The 22321-nt window shown below is 36.5% G+C and overlaps 1 protein-coding gene across 1 annotated transcript in view; it reads left to right on the plus strand.

Moving 5' to 3' along the window:
• Positions 1 to 22321, plus strand: part of CCDC73 (coiled-coil domain containing 73) — a 145228-nt gene that overhangs the window by 89543 nt on the left and 33364 nt on the right. Inside the window, exons 9-12 of the mRNA XM_033208038.1 lie at positions 4520 to 4648; positions 5456 to 5515; positions 6275 to 6379; positions 17631 to 17741. Of these exons, the coding sequence (XP_033063929.1) occupies positions 4520 to 4648; positions 5456 to 5515; positions 6275 to 6379; positions 17631 to 17741 (405 nt within the window). The remainder of the gene's footprint in view (positions 1 to 4519; positions 4649 to 5455; positions 5516 to 6274; positions 6380 to 17630; positions 17742 to 22321) is intronic.

The raw sequence follows: 22321 nt of genomic DNA on the forward strand, positions 1-22321 counted from the left end.
CTCTGACTCCCTGATTATCTTTTTCCTCCATTCTTCCACAACTCTATCCTAAGATCTCTGTTTGCTTTTTTCAAAGTCTTTCTTTCAGTGAGCTCAGACTTCTTAAATCAACCATTCACTTCATGTGCATGATGGCATACATAGTTTTTCAGTCTCACATTTCTCTTAATCTCTGGTTCTATATGTTCAGCTACCTGTAGATCATCTCCTTTTGTGACTTACTGTAACTTCAGGGTTAACAGGTCATACGTTGGATTCTTTACTCTCCCATCCACTCTACCTCTGAAAAAAAAATTCATGCAACTCTCCTTTCAAAGGAAGCCATCTTGCTGCCTGTGAAAATGAATCATCACTGATACACTGAAACTTTATTTGAGGGAATTCATGTTCAGCCTTTTGTAATTTGAAAAAAATGTAAATGAAGGACTTTTTTGAGAATAGTTAACAACCTCTGGTTCAGGTTTGATAATTTGTATTTTTTGGCTTTTTAAAGAGTCTGTTTCAGGACATTTTCTGTCTCTTATTTTGCATAATTTTAAATATACTTTTTATCTCTCCCATCAGTGAAGCACACTTTGCATCTCCTTTCCATTTTTATATTTCTTCCTTTCACATTTCATGGTCCCCTTTTCCTTTCTTCCAGTTTCACTTAGTCACTCTAGAATCATCTTTGACTCATTTTTGACTAATCTTTTTCCTTTATTCTCCTTTTCCTTTTTCCTTTCCATTTTTCAGTACTATAGACACTCATCATCTCATGCCTGGATTAATGTAATAGCCTCTTAGCCAGTGTTCTTTTCTCTAGTTTTTATTCATTCTTTTTGCCAGACTAAGTTTACCAAGATACTGATTTAACTTCTATGTGCCTGACACACAGGAGGTACTTGGTATGTGTAGAAGGAATGATAAATAATTCTCCTTTGCCTACCAAATCAAGTCCCAACTTCTTTAATTGGCTTTCCAGAGCTTTCATGATCTGGTCCATTCTACATGTTCAATATTGTTTGCTATTGCTTCTTAACAAGCATCTCCCATTCTATTTTAGCCAAAATTCTTTGTTGCCACTAGCATAATTCTTAGTTCTTTCTGCCTTTTGGTTTTGTTTTTCTCTACATCCCTTCCCATACTTGAAATGCTTTCTCTCAATGTACTTGTACCAAACAGGGTTGGGCCAGGAAACAGATGGCATGTTGGAATGGTAATTGAGAAAAGATTAATGAATAAGCTATTTACGTAGTTGTAGTCAGAGGTAAGGGAAACCAACAAGGGATGGTGAAGCACCCCACAGATAAAAGTAGTGGGAGAATGATTAACACACCTGTACCAGAAGGGAGAAGGGAATGAAGCAGATGCTGGAATCTGGAAAGAGCTGTAGCTATAGCTGTAAAAGAAAGCCTCAAGGCAGAAGCTGCGGCCTTTTTTTTCTTTTTCTTTTTTTTTAAAGAGACGAGGGTGGGGGGGGTGGGTTTTTTTTAAGAGATGGGGGTGGGAGTGGGGGGTCGCTGTGGCACAATTATTACTCACTGCAGCTTTGAACTCCTAGGCTCAAGTGATCCTCCAGCTTCAGCTTCCCAAGTAGCTAGGACCAGAGGCATACACCATCATGCCTGGCTTATTTTTTTATTTATTTAGAGATAGGGTCTTGTTTCGTTGCGCAGTCTAGCTTTGAACTCTTGGCTTCAAGCAATCCTCCCACCTTAGCCTCCCAAATCACTAGGATTAGCTGTGATCTTTGATAAAGATATACAGCTATTGCTGATTTGTGGTCAGTAGGGAGGGAGCTGGTAAAATACCTCATTCTCTTTCTCTTCCTTTTTTTTTTTTTTTTTTTGAGACGGAGTCTTGCTCTGTCACCCAGGCTGGAGTGCAGTGGCTGGATCTCAGCTCACTGCAAGCTCCTCCTCTCAGGTTCACGCCATTCTCCTGCCTCAGCCTCCCGAGTAGCTGGGACTACAGGCGCCCGCCACCTCGCCCGGCTAGTTTTTTGTATTTTTTTAGTAGAGACGGGGTTTCACTGTGTTAGCCAGGATGGTCTCAATCTCCTGACCTCGTGATCCGCCCGTCTTGGCCTCCCAAAGTGCTGGGATTACAGGCTTGAGCCACCGCGCCGGGCCTCTCTTTCTCTTCCTGGCCTACTGATACACTAGTACCTCCCACAAATTTAACCCAATCAGGAGCCAGAAGACAGTTTGCTGTACCCACAGAGATCAGCCACATAGGGCACAGTGCAGTGTGGAGAAAGGGTGGGAAGTGAATCAGGAGTAACAAATGAAGGATATCCAGTATACTACTCATTCTTCACGGCCCAGCTCAAGGTCTGCCCCCTTCATTCAAACTTTCGTTCGTTACTTCGATATATACTAATTGTTCTCTTTATGCCAGACATCAATTTGTCTGCCTGCTTTTCTAAGAATAGAGCCCTATCTCTTGACTCACGTGGTTACTTTAGCAGTCATTTTATGTGGTGTGCACATCCAAAGGTGGTATTCGAACTAAGACCAATGAGTCCTTTCTCCTGGATTTTGAATTTGGAGTTAGGATATACTTGGGTGAGTTTTTCCCTGGGTGGCTGAAGCTGTAACATGTAGAACTTTGAAGGTTTTAGTAGCCCTGTTTTCTGCTGCTCCTCTTTCAGTTTCCTTTTGGGTTTCCTCCTATCTCAGTTGACTTTATTTCTCACCCTTATATACTGGGTTCTTCTTTAATCTATGAATTTTCCTTAGGATTAAGTCATTTTCCATTTTCTATCCTCTAATAACTCTCTAAGTGATAGTACCTGTTTTTACAGCTTAAATACTATTTTAAAACTATAAAAAATGTTTTAATTTTAGGCAAAATAGAAAATGCTAATCACATAATGAAGAAAATAAAAATTTCCTATAATCTCATCACTCTAATAAATCAACTTATTTCTACAAAAGAGTCAAAAGTTTGTTGTTTATCCAGTTCTTAAGACCTTTAAAAAATGAAGTAGTCAGGATTCTTAATTGCACACTGATTTAGTCAGCAAAGGAATTTATTGGAAAGGCATTGGTCATCTCACACTTGAAAAATGATTACAAAGAAGGGAGGTTATGCAGTATCAAAGGCCATAGCATAAAACCAACTTCCACTCTTGAATAGTGTGTATCACAGCTTATACCATCATTGCTGACCATAGTGGATGCTGCTGCTGCTGCTGTATCACTGTCACCTATAGAAGCTTGAAGTTACTATACTTCCCTGTCTACTAACAGATGGATTTGCAATAGTCCTTGCTTTTTTGTGATAACTAATCTGATATCCAAGACTGGCGCATCAGATTAGCAGAGCCTGGTCTCATGCTTATAAAGCTGGTACCTGGCATCTTTGCTTCTCTGATAGGCAGTGGGCTCGTAGAATGTAGAAAAACTGCGCACTGCCTACCAGAGAAACAAAGATGCCAGGTACTAACTTTATAACGGAGTTCAGATACTGTGTAGCCAAGACTGAAAATCAGATTCTTGAGTATTTAATATAGTCAGTATACACAGAAGAACAGCACAATCAATTGCACACTAATTCAAAAGTTGGTATTTCAAGATCTTAATGTGTTTGATTGGTATCTACTAAACTTAATGAACATGTAACTTCATAAATGAAGACTACTTTTACATCCTTCAGTTCCACCCTCCACAACACTGCCAGAGTTATTTTTCTAAAATGCAAATTTTGTTATGTCATTCTTCTACTCAAAATCCTTCAGTGGTTAATTCCCCATTTTTTATAGTGTAACATTCAAACTCTTTAGCGTGATATACAAGTCCTTCTCAATATTTGAATCCTGCCAAATTTCTAGCCACAACTACCAATATTCTACTCTGTCGCCTGAAATAACACATTAGCTCCAGTCATATCTTATTAGTTCTGTTTCCCTGAAGAATATCATGCTCTTTCATGTTTCTGTGGCTTTGTGCGTGTAGAACCTTTTGCCTGGAATGCCTACCCCTTTGTTGTCTTCTTTGCAAATTTATCTTTAAAGATTGGGTTCAAATACCACCTTTGCGTGTAATACCTTGTTGATACCCTCAGTTTCTTTATTTTTTTATACATTTTTCTAATGTAGCACTCATTACATTGTATTGTAATAATTTCTTACATACTTTTTCCTATTAGAGGCTAATAAATTTGGGAATTGAGATTTCCTTGTTATCTTTTTATCTCAGAAGATGTTTGTTGAATAAATAATGGAAACGCTGTACTTCTGGTTAGTTGATTATGTTAGTACACTCCTTTTAAGATTCAAAATCATGCAGTCAATCTCTTTATGATTGATTAACTTTGCCTGATCCACAACTGCAGATTATGTTCCCACCTTGGCTAATCTTGCAAGGGAACTAGGGAAAATACACTTTAATGGACCAACAGTATTATTTTGATATATGAAATATAACAAATTATAATTATAGGCTTAAGGAGGAACTTTGACACTGTCAGGAAAATACTTTTTTTAAGTGAATTATGTGTACTGAATTTTCTGTTTAATATGTTTCTTATTAAGGAACTAAAAAAAGCAGCCTCAGACTTGATAAAGTCCAAAGTCACATGTCAATATAAGATGGGAGAAGAAAACATCAATCTAACAATTAAAGAACAAAAATTTCAAGAACTTCAAGAAAGACTCAACATGGTATTTTATTAAATGTATTTGTTTATAACATTAATATTTTCAATAAAACTTATGAGAGTTTCAGGATTATGGCACAAAAAACATTCCTTCTTTGCAAAGTCAATATGCATAGTTAAAGGTATTATGAATCTGTTTTCTTTTTATTAGATAATTTTTGCCATAGACTTTAGAACAATAAGATTTGGCTAGAACTATTTTATTTCCACTTGAATATGGTTTTGAATAATCTTGTGGTACAATGGTGTTTCCAGGACAGCTTTGGAGATGATAAATTTTATAGTTTTTAACATTTACAAGTTTGCACCAACTTATGTTGGTATATAATATCTTCTTCAGTTCACTGAAGTCACTGTTTAAACCACAAACAAATGTGGATACTTTGGGCTGGGTGCAGTGGCTCATGCCTCTAATCCCAGCACTTTAGGAGGCCGAGGTGGGTGGATCACTTGAGGTCAGGAGTTCGAGACCAGCTTGGCCAACATGGTGAAAACCCGACTCTGCCAAAAATACAAAAATTAACTGTGCATGTTAGTAGGCATCCGTAATCCCAGCTACTTGGGAGGCTGAGGCATGAGAATCCACTTGAACCTGGGAGGAAGAGGTTGTAGTGAACCCAGATCACACCACTGCACTCCAGACTGGGTGATAGAGCAAGACACAGTCTCAAAACAAACAAACAAAAAAACAAATGTGGGTACTCTGGGGGTAGTAATAGGTCATAACACTCCAAAGTTTGTTTAGTACTGAATTGAATGTAGAATTTGCTGAATTTTCTATCATAACTTTAAAACTATTCAAATTTTAAAGGAATTGGAATTAAACAAGAAGATTAATGAAGAGATTACACGTATTCAAGAAGAAAAACAGGTAAGCAATCATAAGATATTTGGAAGTCAGTAAATATTCTAAAAATCAGATAAAATGTGAAAAATAAATTAAGTGGAATCATGCATAGCACATAGTAGGCACTCAGTTAATGTGTATTAAATATACATGTGTATACTTTTAAAAATCAGTCTCAATATACTTTCATTAAAAATACCTTAATTTTTTCCTTGATAGATTAAACCAGTGATACCCTAATAGATAATTATTGAAGTTTATTTATGTGTAGTGCATATTTTTTCAGGACATTATATTCTCATTTGAATCTATTTGATGCTGATAATTATTCCATTTTTAAAAAGATGTGTGAAAGAATATTCCTCTTGTTTCTTTTCTCTCTTCTGCTTTTCCTCCATTTGACTCTGAATGTATGCCATGACACCCTAGCTCATTATGACATTTTATAATATTATACCTCATATGACATTTTAGTAGTGATATGTTTACTGTTGGGGGGTTGGTAGCCAACAAATTTTTTTTAGTTTTGAATTATTCACATGTGTCTTAGAATCCACAGTTTATTCCAAAAAACTTTGTTAATTATTTGAGGGACTCTTGGAAATAATGTAATAGAAATTATTTTAGATACCATTAGATGTGTCATTAGTTTAATATATTGAAATTAAACTATAAATACAATGAGTTAGGAAACTAGAAAATGTATGTGAAGAATGAGCTTGGAAACATACCTACTATCTTAAAACTTTTAAATTGATATATCATATTTGTGTATTTTCAAAGGATATCATCATTTCTTTCCAACATATGCAGCAGTTACTTCAGCAACAAATTCAAGCTAATACTGAAATGGAGGCAGAATTGAAGATGCTAAAAGAAAACAATCAGGTTCTATCTATCTATCTATCTATCTATCTATCTATCTATCTATGTTTTAGTATATTTTAATCTAATTAACTTCCCCTGTTTAGTTTATTCTTCTGTCCAGTTTTATTGAAATTATTTTGAATTCTAGGGGTAAGATATTGACTTCCTTCATCAACTTGTTTTCAGTGTCTAAAGTAATGAACATATATTATTCAACATTTATGTCACTAGTGAAATGTTAAATTTTATCAAGTATCCGACTTCATTTTACAAAGTGAAAAATCCACTCTGTTACAACAGAATGAATAGGAATTTTTTTTTCTTAGAATTGTGGTCACAATCCAACACTGAAAATAAAAGGTGAAAGTGTCAACTGCAGTTTAAGAGAGCATTCAGCCAGCTCTCAGAAGTTTGGGGTAGATCTCTCTTCACAGGAAAGTGATAAAATTGGCACGGTTACCACAACAATCACCTCATCATCCTCTTTCCAATATATATAAGAAAATGACTGGGAAGGAGAAGACATTGTTGGCCATTGATAATTTGGGAGTGCAGGGTTCAAAAAGAGAGGCCTTTTCTCTTACATCCCTAGCAGAGGCCGGTGCATTTCCCCTTATAAAGCTAAATGAAGAAATGTACAAGAAAGTCTCTTGTAGGGATTGAGATACAAGAAGGGGAGACTGCCATTTGTTCCTTGGCTAGATGCTTGAAATGCTGTTGAAAGGTGAAGGTCCACTCTAGTGTTACCAGTAGAGTAAAATGTGATAAGTTCATGTGGAAGCGGTTGGCATATGTTTCTTTTGTTTTGTTTTGTTTTGTTTTCTTTCTTTCTTTTTTTTTTTTTGAGATGGAGTCTTACTCTGTCACCCAAGCTGGAGTGCAGTGGCATGATCTTGGTTCACTGCAACCTCCACCTCCTGGATTCAAGTGATTCTCTTGCCTCAGCTCCCGAGTAGCTGGGATTACAGGTGCCCACCACCATAGCCAGCTAGGCATATGTTTCTTGAAGTTTGAAAGTTCGCCAAGAACATATCAACTGATGCCCAGTTTTGGTCTACAAGTTTCAAAAAGAAAAGTCTTTAGAGTAATCTGTGCCAATGGAGCTTGAAGTGTATTATTCTTAAAAAACCTTAGTGGTTATTTGGCTTCACATGAAGGAACCATGGAGGTTAGTGGAGGAGCATGAACTGCCCTGTATGCCACTGGGCCAAGTGATGAGATGTCCAATTCAGAAAAGGGGTTGGGGGTATGTTCCACTGGGGTGGCCAGTAGAAGATACTTCTATCCTTCTGAAAGGGTTCAGGGTAAAGCTGAACATTTCTCATGAAAACTACAATTACCTCCTACATAAAAACTACCATCAGTCAAGGCCAGGGCCAGCTTCATGAGTATGTGACCAGTGCACTGGCATCATAGGGATCCACACTCAGAAGGGCCTCCTGCTTCAGGTTTAATGTTTCATGGTCACTGTCTTGAAGATTTTATTTTGAATTTACATTTTGTAAATGAAGTCTAATGGTAATGAAGCATGTGCTAGGGGCTTAGATCTTCAGCTCAGGTATTGTCTCCACTACCTACCAGTACTGGTTCTTGGCTGCTGGCTCTTCCACCCTCTGGGGACCTACATCCTGCTTTGCCTCCTACTCCTGGTTCCTGTCCTGCCACTGGTATAGTTTGATTGGGTCACATTTGCGGAGAAAGGTCTGTGTTCTACTGTTGACCTTTGGTTAGGTCTTTGGTTAGGGTGTAGGTGCAGGCGGGGAGGGCCTAGGTGGGGTGCCTATACCCCACAGTATCTTGGGGTAAAGCATAACAACAGTTGTCTTTGTTGCAGGTTGGCAGTACCTTAAAGTGTTAGGCAGGTGACTTGGTGGGAGTCTGCAGGGAGGATGAATCCCCAGTCCAGGTACTGAGTGCATACCTCCTGGCAGTTGCAGTCTCTTGAGAGTCACCCATTTGCCATGGGTTGGAGTGAAGGGCCCATGGGAAGGGAAGATTCACTTCCCCACCCATGTCCAGGACATAGTAGATAGGTCTAGCCGCTGGCAGGACAGGGAACCTGGTAGCTGTTGGCTCTCAGTCATGCTGAGTTGTGTGATGAGGCCCTTAGGCATGTTATGAGGGTCTGCATTTGCCTCGTGAGTATCCCCAAGCCTAGGGGATCATGATATTAAATAGAAAATGAAAAGCACCATGACAAATTGAAAGAGAGAGGGGCTGCAAAGAAGGGAAAAAGTTTTATATTTTAGTACCTTTAGTAGCACTGTTTTCCCTGTACCAGGGCCAACAAATTATGCAGAGTCTGTCATTGAATGGAACCAAATTGAACCTCAGCAATGCAAAATTTATTAATATCTCCTCACCATTGATGTTCTATGGCTTATCATTTAACGAAAGTTTTGCCTTCCTTATTTCTCTTATGTGTCCCTAATACTATAGAGGGGGGGGGAGGGGTAGCATCCTATCGTCAGACATCTCCCTTCTTTTAATCTGTTCACCTATTCCAATATAAGACTAGCAAAATAAGTTTCTCTGAAAGTCCAGCTGTTAGCAAGTACTCACCTCCCATCTCCCCTGCCCACTCTGTAGTTAGATAACTGGAACTATTTCTCTAATATGTTGAACCTTCTCCCAAGCAACATATGATATAATTTAACTAGGTTCTTTATGAATAGCTGTTACCAAGAGCATCTTCTAATCCAAATAAATGAGTTGAAACATAGATTTTTAGGCCAAACAAAATATTAACGATCATCTAATCCAACCATTTTGTTTAATAAAAAGAGAGACCCAGAAAATGTAGGCAGTGTGGTTCAAAGCCTCAAAATTAGTGATAAAATTAGGATTAGATCTGTTGTGATTCTAATCCAGCACTATTTCTACAACATACTGTTAAGATATTTTTCTGAGATCTATGAGAGCTTATCTAGCAATTTTGTTAGATCAGTTATACTAAGATCATAACTCATAACTTGCCTCTTCATGAGCTCTAAGTCCAGTATGTACATACTGCTGAATTCTACAGAGCCTATATATAGTTATGTGTTTCTCTGAGTTAATGGTGACTATAAATATAATTCCAGGATCTTTTGACTATGACTACCAATCATTAGATAATCAAATGCCTCTCTCTTTTTCCCTCAAATGCCTTTCTCTTTAACTGCCAGAAGTATTAGCTGAACCTTGATAGTACATAGAGAAGCTAGATTTTATAAACTAAAATTTTAAAGTATTGTCAAAAACAGGATAGAATTGTCAGCTTTTTATTTTGATAAGTAAGGATATTAAGAATGCAAACAATACAATCTATCATTACTATCATTTTATGAAAGAGAACATTTTAACATCAAACATATATTAAGGATATAATCTCAGAATAAAGGCTAGTCCTTTATAAGAAAAGACATTTGATGACCTTATATTGACATTTTTTGCCTTGGACTAGTGAATATTTTGTCATGGATCAGTACTTGTCTGCATTCTGATATCTGAGAACCACTGAAATATAGCATAACAAAATATTAATGTTGAACTGTTGCTGAGGATTATGCTGCATAGATATCTCAAGTGTTTTCTTGAGGAGCATTCTCATTCTACCTGTACTAAAAGGGATCATTACTTTTGATAATGGCCAACTGTTTTTCAGTGCTCTGCAATCATGCTGTCATCTGTCTTACTTTTCTAGTAGTAAAATTTAGAGCACAGAAAGCTAAATTCTCATGATAGGAAATATTTTCTATTGTGATTTAATTATAGTTTAGTCCAGTTATACACATAGTTATGTTCCTATAGTCATAGTATTAACAAGAATAATTTACTTAGTTTTTTTCATAGTATTTTTTCATAGTATTAACTAGGATCATTTAGTTAGTTTTTGGAAGATTAAAGCATTAGCAAATGGTTTCACTTTGAATCTTCATAATATCCATTTTTTTTCAGAGATGGTTTTCAAAAGAGAGGCATTTGGATTATCTAAGTTATTGGTAGTCATAGTCAAAAGATCCTGGAATTATATTGACAGTCACCATTAACTCAGAGAAACACATAACTGTATGTTTATGACTACCCTAGACTCTGTAGAATTCAACGGTACATAAGTACTGGGCTTAGAGCTCATGAAGGGGCAAGTTAGGAGTTGTGGTCTTAATATAGCTGATCTAACAAAATTACTAGATCAGCTCTCTCTGTTATCCAGATACAAAATATCCCAAATAATTTCCTAATAGAATATAGGAATATAGCCAAAAGGCCAGGAAGCAATCCCTGATAGAATATAAACTCCATGGCCCAGTGCAGTGGCTCACACCTGTAATCTCAGCACTTTGGGAGGCTGAGGTGGGTGGATCACCTGAGGTCGGGAATTTGAGACTAGTCTGATCAACATTGTGAAACAACGTCTCTACTAAAAATACAAAATTAGATGGGCATCGTGGCACAAGCCTGTAATACCAGCTACTCAGGAGCCTGAGGCAGGAGAATTGCTTGAACCCGGGAGGCAGAGGTTGCAGTGAGCTGAGATTGCACCATTGCACTCCAGCCTGGGCAACAAGAGTGAAGCTCTGTCTCAAAAAAAAAAAAAATATATATATATATATGTGTGTGTGTGTGTGTGTGTGTGTGTGTGTATATAGACTCCATAAGGACAGTAACAGTTCCACTGATGTAGCATAAAAACCTAAAACAGTGTCTGGCACATCATAGGAGCTCATTAAATTTTAAATTTTAAACTAAATTTTCTTAATGAATGAAAGATGAACATGAATAAACTCATAGTCTTTCCAAGTTTAGATATTGTCTGGTCAGGACTTCTAGTTAAACATGTTTAACCCCACATTACATATTTTTGAAACTACAATAAAATGACACTAATATATCTACAAGGACAAGGAAATGGGGAGGAAACAGTAATAGTACTAAAAAGTGGGAACCAGATGGACAATGGTAATTTACTTAGCACAAGAGAAGAAGTAGAAACGAAATCAAAGATGCAGAAATGGTCAGGATTTGGAAGTATCATGTGCCTCTAGAAGTATAGTATGCAACTGAAGCCAGAAACTAGATCTATGTAAGAAGCCATTGCAACCCCATATTCTCTTTCCCACCCTGCACAAGTAGACAATGCTCCTCTCCTACTTTGCAGAAGACTGGAGGTTTCTGTTGTAGAATCTGAGGGACAGCTGAGGTTTGGGGGGAAGGGGATCTAGTGGTTTGCTGGAGCCAGCTTTTGCCAGTGGGAGCTGGTTGTTAGATATTAAGGAATTTTGTGAACTGGTTGTTAAACCAGTGGTAGTTTGAAATTAACTATGATGTGAATATTTAACATGAATGAAAAATGGCAAATGCTTCAAATCAGGCTTTTTTATTTTTTATTTTTTGAGAGCTAGTTTATCAGTTTACGACTAAGAGTATGATATTGACAAGAGGTTGGAAAGTCTGAATTCTGAATGGTGAGACCTTCCAGCCCAGTATCCTCATTTAGAGGGCAGCTAGCCTAATTCCCCAGCAGAAAAATGTAAGATTCCTTTCAGGGGAAACTAACCTGCTCAAAAGAATAGACTAACTGATACAGTTAAGCTTTCCCAGTGGAATAGCTCAGCCAGATCCATTCACAGTGAAACCTACCATTTGACAAAACTTTCAGCTGGTATTTTAATACCTCATTTTAAAATATGAATAAGTAGTTAAGGATCACTGGACATTTGGAGAAAGCCTCTGATATGGCTTAGATATTTATCCGCCCAAATCTCATGTTGAGATGTAATCCCCAATGTTGTAGGTGGGGCCTTGTGGGAGGTGTGTGGGTCATGGAGGCGTATTCCTCATGGCTTGGTGCTGTCCTCAGGATAGTGAATGAGGATAGTGAATGATCTCATTTTCACAAGATATGGTTGTTTAAAAGTGTATGGCACCTGCCTGCCTTGCTCTTGCTCCTGCTTTCACCATGTGATATGCAAGCTCCCACTTCACCTTCCACCACAAGTAAAAGCTTCCTTAGGCCTCGCCAGAAGCAGATGCCAGTGCTATGCTTCCTGTACAGCCTGCAGAACCATGGGCCAATTAAACTTCTTTTCTTATAAATTACCCAGTCTCAAATATTTCTTTAGCAATGCAAGAACAACCTAATACAGCCTTCAATATGAAAAACTGACAAAACAAATAGGATAATGAAAAAACCTTGTAGAAACTAAGAAAGTATCTTTAGTTAAAGGGAATATGTTAATCTACAAAATAAGAATTTTGAGTATATAAAGAAACTCTTAGAGAATAAAAGAGACCCCTTCAGGTAAATATATTAGCAGACATAAAAAGTGCAAAGGAAAGGTTGGAAGATAATATTGTCTTCTAAAAAGTAGACCCAAAAGACAAAAAGATGGAAAACATGAAAGGAAACTGGGGAGTCAGTTCAAGATGTCTGGTGAGTGTCAGAGAGAGAAGAGAGAAAATAGAGGGAAAGGAAATGACCAAAGAATTAATACAAAAAAGTTATCTAGGCCTGACAGATTAAGTTTGTCTTGCTCAATACCAATGCATATCATTATGAAATTTTGTACAACACATAAAGAAAATATTCTAAAACTGTACAAGAAAGTAGGTCATATACAGGGATTAAGAATGAGAATGGTAACATAAGGTTTCAGACTTCTCAGTGGCAACAATGAAAAGTAGAAGACAATTGAACCATGCCTTCAGATATTGGGAAAAAATTGATTTCCAAAGCAGAGTTGTACTGTATTTAGCCAAACAAATTGCCAAGTATTGGTAGAATCAAGACATCTTCAGACATATAGGGTCTGAAAACATTTACCACCCTATGCCTCCTTTATCAAGAAGTAATAGAATGTTTGCTCTACCAAGACAAGGGAGTAAACCAAGAAAGGAAACTATGAGATCTGGGAAACAGGAGACTCACGACAGAACTGAAAAAGGGCATCCTCAGAGATAACCTAATTTGTACAGCTGACAGAGAGAAGTAAGTCAAAATTGTAATGGAAGGATGGATGTCTCCAAAAAACTGAAATCGAGAGAGTACCTGAAGTAGGCAGTTTCCTTTAGATGGAGTTATTGGGTGCTGACAAGAAATGATTGACATTGCTAGTGCATTGTTTTAAGAGCATGATGTTCTTGGTCATTTATTATTACTAGGATAGAGACTGTGGTTTATTCTCCCATATCTTCTCTAAAGTTCTATTTATCTTCTAAAATACAGTATGTTATCAATAAAAAAATTTGTTAGAATGTTAAAGTACTAAGCATCTATTATACACCCTATAAATATTTAGAAACTACTCTGTTTTATAGTTATGCACCACATGACAAGGTTTTGGTCAATGACAGACCGCATATAAGATGGTGGCCCCATAAGATTATAATGGAGATAAAAATTCCTATCTGCTAACATCATAGCCATCATATTGTCATAGCACAACACATTACTCACGTTTGTTGGTAATGCTGGTATAAACAAACCTGCTGCACTGTCAGTCATATAAAAGTGTAGTACATACAATTATATATAATACATAATACTTGATAATGATAATAATGACTATGTTACTGGTTTATGTATTTACTATACTATACTTCTTATCATTATTTTAGTTTACTCCTTCTATTTGTTAAAAAAGGAAAAAAAAAAGTTGGCCAGGCACGGTGGCTCATGCCTGTTAAGTAATCCCAGCACTTTGGGAGGCTGAGGCGGGCGGATCATGAGGTCTGGAATTTGAGACCAGCCTGACCAACATGGTGAAACCCCATCTCTACTAAAACTACAAAACTTAGCCAGTGTGGTGATACGCACCTGTAATCCCAGCTACTCAGGGGGCTGAGGCAGGAGAATCATTTGAACCTGGAGATGGAGGTTGCAGTGAGCCGAGATCATGCCATTGCAACCCAGCCTGGGCAGCAGAGCGACTTCATCTCCAAAAAAAAAAAAAAAAAAGTTAACTGTAAAACAGCCTCTGGCAGGTCTTTCAGGAAGCATTCCAGAAAAGGGAGTATTATGATAGGAGATGATAGTTCTATGGATATTACTGCCCCTGAAGACTTTCCAGAGGGAAAATATGTAGAGGTGGAAGACAGTAACATTGATAATCCTGACCCTGTGTAGGCCTAGGCTAATGTGTGTGTTTGTGTGTTAGTTTTTTTAAATAATATTTACAGTGGCTTTATTAATACTCATTAAAAACTAGAAACAGCACAAATGTTCAACCCAGAGGTGAATGTATAAACAAACTGTGGTGCATCCATACAACAGACTACTCAGCAGTAAAAGAGAACCAACTACTGATTCACACAACAAAATGGATGAATCTCAAATGCATTTTGCTAAGTAAATGAAACCAGACTCAAAAGGCTACATACAGTGTTGTTCCTTGATTCCATTTATAGGACATTCGACAAAAGCCACAATTAGAGAGACAGAAAACAGATTATTGATGGGCAGTGAAGAATAGGGGTGCTGCAAAGTGGCCCAAGGGAACTTTTGGGAGTAATAAAACTGCTCTCTATATCTTCTGGGAGTTACATGACATATGTATTTGTTAGAACGAACAATTGGGGAGGGGAAATGGGAACTCCTGTTTAATGGATACAGAATTTCTATTTGAGATGATGAGAAAGTTCTGAACATGGATAGTGGTGATCGTTGCATGACATTGTGAATATACTCAGTGCCCCTGACTTACACACCTAAAAATGGTTAAACTGGTAAATTTTATGTTACATGTATGTATTTTTAACTTTTATTTTAGGTTCAGAGGTACATGTGCAGGTTTGTTACATAGGTAAATTGAGTGTCACATAGGTTTGGTGTACAGATTATTTCATCACCCAGATAGTAAGTATAGTACCTGATTGGTAGTTTTTCAATCTCCTTCCACCCTCAAGTAGGCCACAGTGTCCATTGTTCCTTTCTTTGTGTCTATATGTGCTCAACGTTTAGCTCCCACTTATAAGTGAGAACATGTGGTATTTGGTTTTCTGTTCCTGTGTTAGTTTTCTTAGGATAATGGCTTCATCCATGTTGCTGCAAAGGACATGATCTCATTCTTTTTATGGTTGTGTCATATTCCATGGTGTATGGATGTGGAGAAAGAAAATGTACTACATTTTCTTTAACAGTCTACTGTTACTCATTAACAGTCTACAGTGTTACTCATTAACAGTCTACTGTTAATGAGCATTTAGGTTGACTCTATGTATTTGCTACTGTGAATACTGCTGTGATGATGTGTCTTAGTTTTTGACCAAAATGTTTAAAAAGGAAAAAGGTAAAAATTTAAAAATAGAGGCCGGGAGTGGTGGCTCACACCTGTAATCCCAGAACTTTGGGAGGCCAAGGTGGGCGGATCACAAGGTCAGGAGATTGAGACCATCGTGGCTAATATGGTGAAACTCCGTCTCTACTAAAAACATAAAAAATTAGCCAGGCGTGGTGGCAGGCGCCTGTATTCCCAGCTACACAGGAGGCTGAGGCAGGAGAATGGTGTGAACCCAGGAGGTGGAGCTTGCAGTGAGCCAAGATTGTGCCACTGCACTCCAGCCTGGGCAACAGAGCAAGACTCCGTCTCAAAAAAAAAAATTTAAAAATAGAAAGAAAGTTTATAGAATAAGAATATAAAGAACGAACAATCTGTGTGTTTTAAGCTAAGTGTTATTTCAAAAGGGTCAAAAAGTTAAAAAAAAAAGTTTATCAAGTCAACTAAGCTTGATTTATTATTGAAGAAAGAAAAAATTAAAAAAATTTATTGTAGCCTAAGTTTACAGTGTTTATAAAGCCTGTGTTGGTGAGTAATAATGTCCTAGGCCTTCACATTCACTGGCCATTCCCTCACTGACTCACCCAGAGCAACATTCATGGTAAGTACCTTATATAGTTACATGTGTACCATTTTTAATCTTTTATACCTCATTTTTCCTGTTCCTTTTCTATATTTAGATAGCCTTAGTTATAAAAATACTATTGTGTTACAATTGCCTACACTACTCAGTGCAGAAAGATGCTGTACAGGTTCGTAGCATAGGAGCAATAAGCTATACCATATAGCCTATGTGTATAGTAGGCTGTACCATCTAGGTTTGTGTAAGTACATACACTCTATGACCTTCATACAGTGGCAAAATCACCTAATGATGGAATTATCAGAACATATTAGATATGTTGCCATAATTTTACATAATTTATCTTTGCATATTGATACTCTAGATGTAACTGAGAATTCTCTAAATAGAGTACTATGAATAATATGGAATTCATATGAGATGGATATATATATGTAATACGGAAAGTAAGCAAGATATTTTTAAAAAAGAAAAGCAGATGACAGAATAGTATATGATATGGTCTCATCTGTATTTAAAAATATATATGTATTTTTACATACTTTTATGGTTATATAGGCAATTTCTGGAAAGATATACAAGAAACTGCTAAAGTGGTTACTTCTGGGGAGGAAAACTGAGAGAATAACTTTACTTTTTTTTAAAAAAAAATATCCTTTTGTGTGGCTTGACATTTTTAACCTGAATGTACATAGCTCTGTAAACAACTTAAAGATTCCAGATGTATTAGGCGTGTAGGTAGGAATTCTATCACTGTTTATCTTTTTATAGAAATTTACTTGGATTATCAGCAGACACTGGAAAAACCTAATAATATTGATGACACTGATTTAATAGCTTTAAAAACCTAGTCTTATAAAACACGTGGTAGTATTTTTACTCTATAAGTTTATTTTGTGGGAGGGAGAGTGTGGTAGTGATTCTGTTATGTCAGTTCAATGAAGTAATTAAGTTAATATGGTAAATATTTAAGTTATGCTTAAGTATTAATTTGAAATTAAAATGAAAATTGTATTTAAGAGTTTTCTAGCCAGTTAATTTCTAAAATAAACAGATAATGGAAAAAATGTTCTATGGTAGTTAAATTTCTTTAGTAGAGTTAGGCTGGATTGTGCTACATTTCATACTTTTCAGTGCTGTACTTTATATTACTTTTTCAGCACATTAAAACTTATGCAGTGAAACTGAATAATGGCAATGTTTTTATACCCTTTTATAGCCATTTCTTTATCATAACCTCCCCCTATTTTCTGTTAGCTAAAGTATAAGCACCTTTCCATTAATTTATGAAAATTATTGTTGAGATAGCACATTATCACTGATCTGTATGGCACTTTCAGCATGTTAGAAGCAAAGGTCCAAGCAACATAAAACACATCAAAATTCATTAATGTGGTATTGATTATTTTTTGGATAATTAATTTTATTGCAGACCCTTGAAAGAGATAATGAGCTGCAAAGGGAGAAGGTAAAAGAAAATGAAGAAAAGTTTCTTAATCTTCAAAACGAGCATGAAAAAGCACTAGGAACTTGGAAAAGACATGTATGTTTATTAAATAGTAAAATATTAAAATATTTTAAATAGTTTTAGACATTTAAAATAACTATAAATGCTAAGAAAATATTGCAAAAATATTAGAGGACTAAAATCAGACACATTTTTTTTTTGGTCTCGTATTTCCAAAAAGGTGAATGCTTTTTAAAAGTAAATTTAATGAAATTCCCTGTAATGCTTTTATGCATGGAAGACCACAGGAATACATGTTTGTGTATACATGCATGCATATATATATATAATTTGAGCTCCCATATGTGACAAAGAAAAATTAATTTACTTTTTCATAAAACCATTGCATAGTATTTTAGTAAATGATTAAAATAAATAATTATACTATTATTAACTGATCTCTTTTGCTTTTCTCAGCAGTTTTGTTGAGCTATATTACAGCCATGTTTAGAACATGTGTGCAGTAGTTGATTTCTGTAGTATTACCATTTTATCATATTAACAACATATCATAAGAGTTTATATGTTCTAAATGTGGCTATTTCCTTAAGTCATATTTGTTTATTTTATAATAAATTTTAATTCAGCAAAGTAGATAATAGTGTAAAATGAGGTAAATTCAAGTTATGAAATATAAAGTTTCACTTTAAATATTGGTAGACCCCAAAACTGATTATTCCATGTTAATATCAATTTTCATTGCATTTAAAAATTTTTTAAAATAAATGACAGAGTAGAAAGTCACTATGAGTTTATGAAGCTATATTTTGGGAAAGTATGATTATGTTTTAGACTGTTGTGCTAATTATACTATACAATATATTATAGTAATGGATATCTAAATACCAGCTTGATAATATTTCCTGTAGATTATTTTGTTTGATTCAAATTATTACCTAAGTAACTCTTGATTTGATTCTTTTGGAACTAACATGTTTTCTTAATTTATAGTTTGGAGAGATCAAGTCTTCACTGATGGTTTTGATAAGTTTTACTTAAATCTAAGAAAAATTTTGTATTTAATTGTATCAGAATACTAAAAAATCCTTAATTGGTATGCTAGTACAGTTTATCATTAAGCAACAAGCATAATAATGTTCATTTTAGCATCAGTTAATCTACATTTTATCCCTGTACCTTCTTTTCATCCCCAATATTTAAAAGCCCAAGGAAATGGTGCTATCAGAATAAGGAAAACTGTTTAAGTGAAAAGGAAATATAAACTTAAATATGCCAAACATGCAAAACAAACAAACAAACAAACAAACAAAACAAAATGAAACAAAAAAGATCAGTTTAGCTAAGAAAATTAAACATTCATTTTCTCTGAGACTACAACCATGCTCCTCTCTCAAGAAAAAAAAGAAAACTATTAAGAAAAAATAAACAGTTTCACTGGTGAGGCCTCAATCTATAAATGTGGATAAAGTTGATTTCATCTTAGAATTTTTAAGTTCTGCAATCATTTTGCTTCCATTATGCTTTTGTACTCAACAGAATATAGATAAGTAAGAAAAAGCTGCCTTGGTTCTGTAAGAGTTTTCTTCAGTGAGAGATCACATTTACTTTTTAATTGTATTTCTATCTGTAAGTTTTTCACCATTCTTGAGTGAAGGACAATAGTAGTGTGGCTACTGAGATTGGATCAAGATAGGTTAAAAAAACAAAGATACTGATAAAAATAAATTGGAATCATATAAACTGCTGTTTCATATTTGGTCATTCAAAAAAATAAACAGTGAAAGAAAATACTATGCTAATAAAACTTGCATATTATCAGATAGTATATTTAAAGTTCATTGAAATATTAAAAATAACAATGTTATGTGTATCTTTTTATTTTGACTAGATATATAACCAATGGTTGTTACAGAGACAAAAAGACAATAAGTGAGAATGTTCAGAAATTAGGGAATGGGAGGTCACAAAAAGAATTCAATTCAGCCAGGCTTGGTGGCTCACGCCTGTAATTCCAGCACTTTGGGAGGCCAAGGCGGGTGGATCACCTGAGGTCAGGAGTTCAAGACAAGCCTGGGCAGGATGATGAAACCCCGTCTGTACTAAAAATACAAAAATTAGCTGGGTGTGGTGGCGGGCGCCTGTAATCCCAGCTACTTGGCAGGCTGAGGCAGAGAATTGCTTGAACCCAGGAGGTAGAGGTTGCAGTGAGCCAACATTGCATCACTGCACTCCAGCCTAGGCAACAGAGTGAGACTCTGTCTCAAAAAAAAAAAAAAAAAAAAAGGAAAAAAAATTCAATTCACAACACTTATCGAGCGTATACTATGTGTTAGGCACTATTCTAGATACTGGGTTTTCAAAGATGCCTACAATACAAGGATTATCAAAGAGCTTACACTCTGCAGGGACAGATAACTACGTAATTAATCACAACAGTGCAAGGTACTTTTTAGTATTATTAACAAAGTACTATGAAAGCACAGAATAAATCATTTTTCTTTAGTTGGGCTTGAGAAAGTTTTAGAGGAAAGATGACTCTATAATTTGGCCTTGAAAAATGAAATAGGATTTTTTTGGGGGGATTGTGAGGGAGATGGAGTCTCACTCTGTCGCCCAGGCTGGAGTGCAGTGACACCATCTCGACTCACTGCAAACTTCACCTCCCGGGTTCAAGCAGTTCTCCTGCCTCAGCCTCCCGAGTACCTGGGACTATAGGCGCATGCTACCACGCCCAGCTAACTTTTTGTATTTTAGTAGAGGTGGGGTTTCACTGTGTTGCCCAGGAGCTGGTCTCGAACTCCTGAGCTCAGGCAACCCACTTGCCTTGGCCTACCAAAGTGCTAGGATTACAGGCATGAGCCACTGCGCCCGGCCAATGAAATGGGATTTAAGCAAAAGGTACCCATCTCCACCCTTCCCATTCCATCCTGTTGGCATTTCATTTAAGAAAGAATAGAACAATCATGGAGGCATGAAAGTCCATTTTCAAGGACCATGAGTAGTCTGCTCTGAATTAAAAATGGGATGTGTGGAATGTGACATTGAAATACAGATTGAGATCAGCTTTTGAAGAGTTCCTTACTAGGAGATTAGAATTTAAGTAATGGGAAGCCATTGAAGGGTTTAAAACAAATAAGTGACACAGGCAGGTTGTGTTTTAAAAAAATAATTCTTGCAACAGTGTGGAGGATGGCTGTATGGAAAGAAATCAATAAGAAGAATGTAATAATCTAATCGTGAACCTGTGAGTGTGTGAATTAGGACAATAGAACAATGAAGAGGGATAGAGGTAGGATGAATTTTGGAAGTAGACTTGGCATGGTTAGTGACATTTTATATATAATGGGTACTGGGAGAGGAAAAGACATCAAATGTGATTGTGAGGTTAGTAAAACTCATAGAATGATAATATCATTAACTAGCTTAAGGAATGTAAAAGGAGAAGCAGATTTGGTGGATGAAAATCATGAGTTTAATTTGAGAACTGTAGAATTTATGGTGCTTTCACAACATCTAGCTTGAAGTGCATACTATCCATTTGGAGATGTGAATTTAATCTTAGGAGAGAGGTTGGGGAGGAGATATAGATTTAAGATTTATTAGCATAAAGGTGAAATTTGAAGTTATAGGTGAAATAAGATAATCTGTGGAAAGAATGGAACACTTGAAGGAAGACTGCTTCAGAAGAAAGAAACTTGGGTTTCTTATCCCAGGAGCCAAGACAAAAGAAGAAAGAACCTTGGGAAAAGCCAACATTTTGTGAGTGGTGCGTGTGTGTGTGTGTGTGTGTGTGAGAGAGAGAGAGAGAGAGACAGAGAGAAACAGAGGAGAGCGGTGTGTGTGTGTGTGTGTGTGTGTGTTTGGGGGCAGGAGGGGAGAGGGAGCCAGTAAGAAAGGTAGGAGGATAAAGAGAGAGTACTAGCATGGAAGTCAAGAAAGGAAGCTATTTCAAGAACAGAGTAGTCAACATGGTCAAATGTTACAGAGCTATTAAATGGTGTGAGACTTGGAAAAAATCCTTTTGCTAATTTTCAGGTGATACTTGAGAAAACAGTAGAACAATGAGGGCAGAAGTCAGGCTATTAAGGAGTGATAGGTTAGAATTTGAACGTAGCAAGTACAGACTTTATTTTAAGGAATGAGAAAGACAGGGCCAGGCTCGGTGGCTCACGCCTGTAATCCCAGCACTTTGGGAGGCTGAGGCGGGCAGATCACAGGGTCAGGAGTTCCAGACCGGCCTGGCCAACATAGTGAAACTCCGTCTCTACTAAAAACACAAAAATTAGCTGGGTGTGTTGGTGCAAGCCTATAAGCCCAGCTGCTCGGGAGGCTGAGGCAGAAGTTGCAATGAGCCAAGATCACGCCACTGCACTCCAGCCTGGGCAACACAGCGAGACTCCCTCTTAAAAAAAAAAAAAAAAGTGAGAGGGACAGAGGAACTGGGTCAAAGAGGAAAAATACTAGGAATGTGAGTAGAGCATATTCGTAGGCTGATGAGAAGATGCTGATATAGTGTGAGAGGCAGAAGGAAAGAGAAAATTTCTAGAATTAGGATGAAGGGAGATAGGAGAGGAAGGAATAAAGAACACATGGAAAGTTTAGCCTTGGAGAAGAAATGCCTTGCAGAGATAGATTTAGAGATGATTAAAAATAGG

Source organism: Trachypithecus francoisi, unplaced genomic scaffold, assembly GCF_009764315.1.
Source record: "Trachypithecus francoisi isolate TF-2019V2 unplaced genomic scaffold, Tfra_2.0 Lachesis_group8, whole genome shotgun sequence".
In the NCBI taxonomy this organism is placed as follows: domain Eukaryota; kingdom Metazoa; phylum Chordata; class Mammalia; order Primates; family Cercopithecidae; genus Trachypithecus; species Trachypithecus francoisi.